Source organism: Cinclus cinclus, unplaced genomic scaffold (genome assembly GCF_963662255.1).
Source record: "Cinclus cinclus unplaced genomic scaffold, bCinCin1.1 SCAFFOLD_153, whole genome shotgun sequence".
NCBI lineage: Eukaryota > Metazoa > Chordata > Aves > Passeriformes > Cinclidae > Cinclus > Cinclus cinclus.
Genome location: NW_026912143.1, coordinates 190819 through 194639, shown reverse-complemented (window position 1 = coordinate 194639; position 3821 = coordinate 190819). Strand labels below are relative to the sequence as shown.

At 50.4% G+C, this 3821-nt stretch overlaps 1 protein-coding gene across 1 annotated transcript; it reads right to left on the bottom strand.

Moving 5' to 3' along the window:
* Positions 1 to 272: 272 nt before the first annotated feature.
* Positions 273 to 1205, bottom strand: LOC134057484 (olfactory receptor 14J1-like). The gene has a single exon (XM_062514462.1). It carries the CDS (start codon positions 1203 to 1205, stop codon positions 273 to 275), a length of 933 nt encoding a protein of 310 aa, XP_062370446.1.
* Positions 1206 to 3821: the final 2616 nt, after the last annotated feature.

The following is a 3821-nucleotide window of genomic DNA, read 5'->3' as shown; positions in this document are numbered from 1 at the left end:
CAGGGAAGGGAACAAAATGGGCATCTATGGAGGAAACTTTGCTGCTAGAGAGATCCTTTAGTTCATTAGAGACACTTAGAGCACAGCTACTCACTGACACACTCTGTGGCCACTGTGAAGGTGGAGAGAAACAAAATTATAACCTGCACAATCTACAAATTTCCTTTGTGGACAATATAAAAAAACAAAGGAAGAAAATTCCACAACCAAACTAACAAGAAGTATTCAAAATTACTTTTATTACAAGTGATTTGTGAAAATTGGCCCCCCGTTCAATGTTTATGAAATCCTCGTGCCAGCAATCTCCACACTGCAGCTTTGAGCTCCTGGTTCCTCAAGCTGTAGATGAAGGGGTTCAGGGCTGGAGGCACCACTGAGTACAGAACTGACAGGGACAGGTCCAGGGTTGGGGAGGAAATGGAAGGGGACTTCAAGTAGGCAAAAAACCCAGTGCTGAGGAAAAGAGAGGCCACGGCCAGGTGAGGGAGGCAGGTGGAAAAGGCTTTGTTCCGTCCCTGCTCAGAGGGGATTCTCAGCACAGCCCTGAAGATCTGCACATAGGAGAAAACAATGAACAAAAACCAACTAAAATACAGAAATGCACTTAGCACAATGATCCCAAGTTCCCTGAGGTAGGAGTGTGAGCAGGAGAGTTTGAGGATCTGTGGGATTTCACAGAAGAACTGGCCCAGGGCATTGCCATGGCACAGGGGCAGGGAAAATGTATTGGCTGTGTGCAGCAGAGCATTGAGAAAGGCACTGGCCCAGGCAGCTGCTGCCATGTGGGCACAAGCTCTGCTGCCCAGGAGGGTCCCGTAGTGCAGGGGTTTGCAGATGGACACGTAGCGGTCGTAGCTCATGATGGTCAGGAGGGACAGCTCTGCTGAAATGAAGAATACCACGAAAAAGAGCTGAGCAGCACATGCAGAGTAGGAGATGTTGTTGGTGTGCCAGAGGGAATTGTGCATGGCTTTGGGGACAGTGGTGCAGATGGAGCCCAGGTCAGTGAGGGCCAGGTTGAGCAGGAAGAAGAACATGGGGGTGTGCAGGTGGTGGCCGCAGGCTACGGCGCTGATGATGAGGCCGTTGGCCAGGAGGGCAGCCAGGGAGATGCCCAGGAAGAGGCAGAAGTGCAGGAGCTGCAGCTGCCGCGTGTCTGCCAATGCCAGCAGGAGGAAGTGCCTGATGGAGCTGCTGTTGGACATTTGGCCCCTCTTGGCATGAAAATCTTTTACAGGACAAGAAGTAAGAGATAAGTTAGGTGGGACTTGTATAACACAAAATCAAAGCCATTTCCAAAATCAAAGACATTCCTGCTTTCACATAGAAAACTCTTTCTCTTTCAGGAAATGCTCCCTCAGGGCTGAGTGGGAGGTGTGTTTTGTGGAGACCACAGCTGCAGTGATGGGAAGGACATCATCTCAGGTCCTCAGGTCTACTCTGCACGGGTGGGAGGGGACAGGGACCAGACCTACTGTTCAATATTTTCTGTGGAAATCCTTTCCTATGAACAGGAACCCCTCATCATCTTCACTCCTGCTGTGTAGGAATGGGAATGGTAAAACCTGACAACATTTTCTACATTTTTTTAAAAGGTATTGTTCATTTTTCTTGCTGACTTCTTTTAGGTGTCAGAAACCCTCAGCATTTCTGCTGCTGGCAGGGATAACAGAGCACCTTCTGTGGGGCAAAGTGATGAGAGGAGAGGGAACTGGGCCCGGGGCTGCAGAGCTGCCCCACGGCTCTGCTGCAGCTCTGCCTGCACAGGAGGGGCTTCACGCCTTGGAGCCCCAGCCCTGAGGGCAGAGGCTTGGCTGGGGGACAGGAGGGAGGGGGCTTCTTCAGACCGAGGGGCTGCACTGGGTGAGGGGTTTCCTATGGAGATCTCTAAACTTTCCCTGCCACAACATTTTTGGTTTTTGTTTTCTCTCCTTCCCTGAACTTCTCTCTGCTTCCTGGAGATTTTCCTCCTGGAGTTGTTTCCCTCTGCCAGCACTCACACACCCCAATATTCTGTGCACTCTCCTTGGCCCTACAGAACTCTGCCTGTTTTCAGGGCACTGGCTGGGGGCAGGTTCTGTTTGCAGCTTGGAGAAAGGACAGGTCAGACTGAGCCTGATGGGTCTAGCACAGGGGATGCTGGTGCTGTCCAAGGGCAGAGTGGCTGAAACCTCTTTAGAAAACTACCATTGACTTACAGAGCACCCAGGGCTACAATTCAGGTCTCTCAGATACAAAATTAATAATTTTATAATATTTTATCTTTTCCATTTCACGGGAGAAGGAATTTGGAAACAATCTCAGGAAATTCCCCATCTTTATAGAAATCTTCTTCTTGAAAATATCCTGGAAGTGAGCTGAAGCTCTTGGCTTCTTCTCCTCTACAGCGGACATACTCTGAGTTGTACTTACAGATTTGTTTTCAGTGGGATCTTCCAGCTTTAGGAGATCACTGCAGGAGCTGCAGCTGCATTGTCCTGCAGCCAGAGGCTTCCTGAGTCCAGGGCTGGGAGTGATTCTGCCCCAGGCACTTGGGAGCATCTTCCCAGCCCTGACTGATAGAAGCTCTCTGTGCCTCTGTGCTGTGCCCAGGGTGGCTGCAGGCAGTGCCCTCAGCCCTGCTGGGCTGGAAGAAGAGCTGCTCCTTAGCCGAAATGTCATTTTGAAGCTCTTCTTGGTTTCCATGGGCTCCTTCTGTGCCAGGAGCCTGGCTCATCTCAGCAGAACAGACACAGCACAAGGACTTTAATGACCCTCTCAGGGCTTTGGTGTTGTTTACATCAGACATTACACCCTGAAAGAGTGTTCAAAAAACTTCTCAAGAACTGAGAATGAGATTTAAAGTTCAAAGTTTTCTAAAGTTGTAATGGGTCCCACTGAGGGCCACAACTGAGAAAGTGTCCCTAGGTTCCAGTTAGAGCAGAATATTGGTGACACTGAAGACAGGTGGGGACAAACAAGGGAAAGGTGTCTCCAACGCTGCACAAACCTGGATGTGTTTCATGAATGCAAAGGGCCAAACCCCATGAAACAAAGGGGCCATTCTGGTTGTGCCAGGCCTCATGGAACCAAGGGGTCACTTGTGCCTGCTTGGGCTTCATGGAAACAAAGTTCCATTGTGACATTGTGGAGCATCATGGAACAACAGAGACTATTGTGACTCTTTGGGACCCGCTGGATCCTAGGGGCTGTTGTGGCACTGCAGGGCCCCGTTCAACCAAGGGGCCATTTTAGCACAGCAGGGCCTGATGGAATCAAGGGGAGCACAGTGACAGTGTGGAGCTCCATGGAACAAAGGGGCCATTCTGACACCGTGGAACCAAGGAGACCTTTGTTACAGTTCAGGGCCTCATGGAACCATGGAGGCCATTGTGACACTGCAGAGCCCAGTGGAACCATGGAGACCATGATGACACTTGGAGGCCACGTGGAACTAAAGGACCATTGTGGCACTGCAGGGCCTCATGGAACCAAGGGCACAAGAGTGACAGTGTGAGCTCCAAGGGACCAAGGGGACATTCTTACACTGCAGAACCAAGGAGAGCATTGTGACACTGTGGAGCATCAGGGAGCTGAGGGTCCAGTGTGACACAGCAGGGCCTCATGAATCCATGGAGGCCATTTTTACAATTTGAGGTTTTGTGAAGCCAAAGGGCCGTTGTGCCATTTTAGGGCATTTTGGAACCAAGGGGACCCTATTGACACTGTGGGGATCAACGGAACCAAGTGGCCATTGTGACACTGTGGGATATCATGGAATCATCAATGGTCTGTTTTGACATTGAAGGGCCTTCTGGAACCATGGAGTCTATTGTGACACT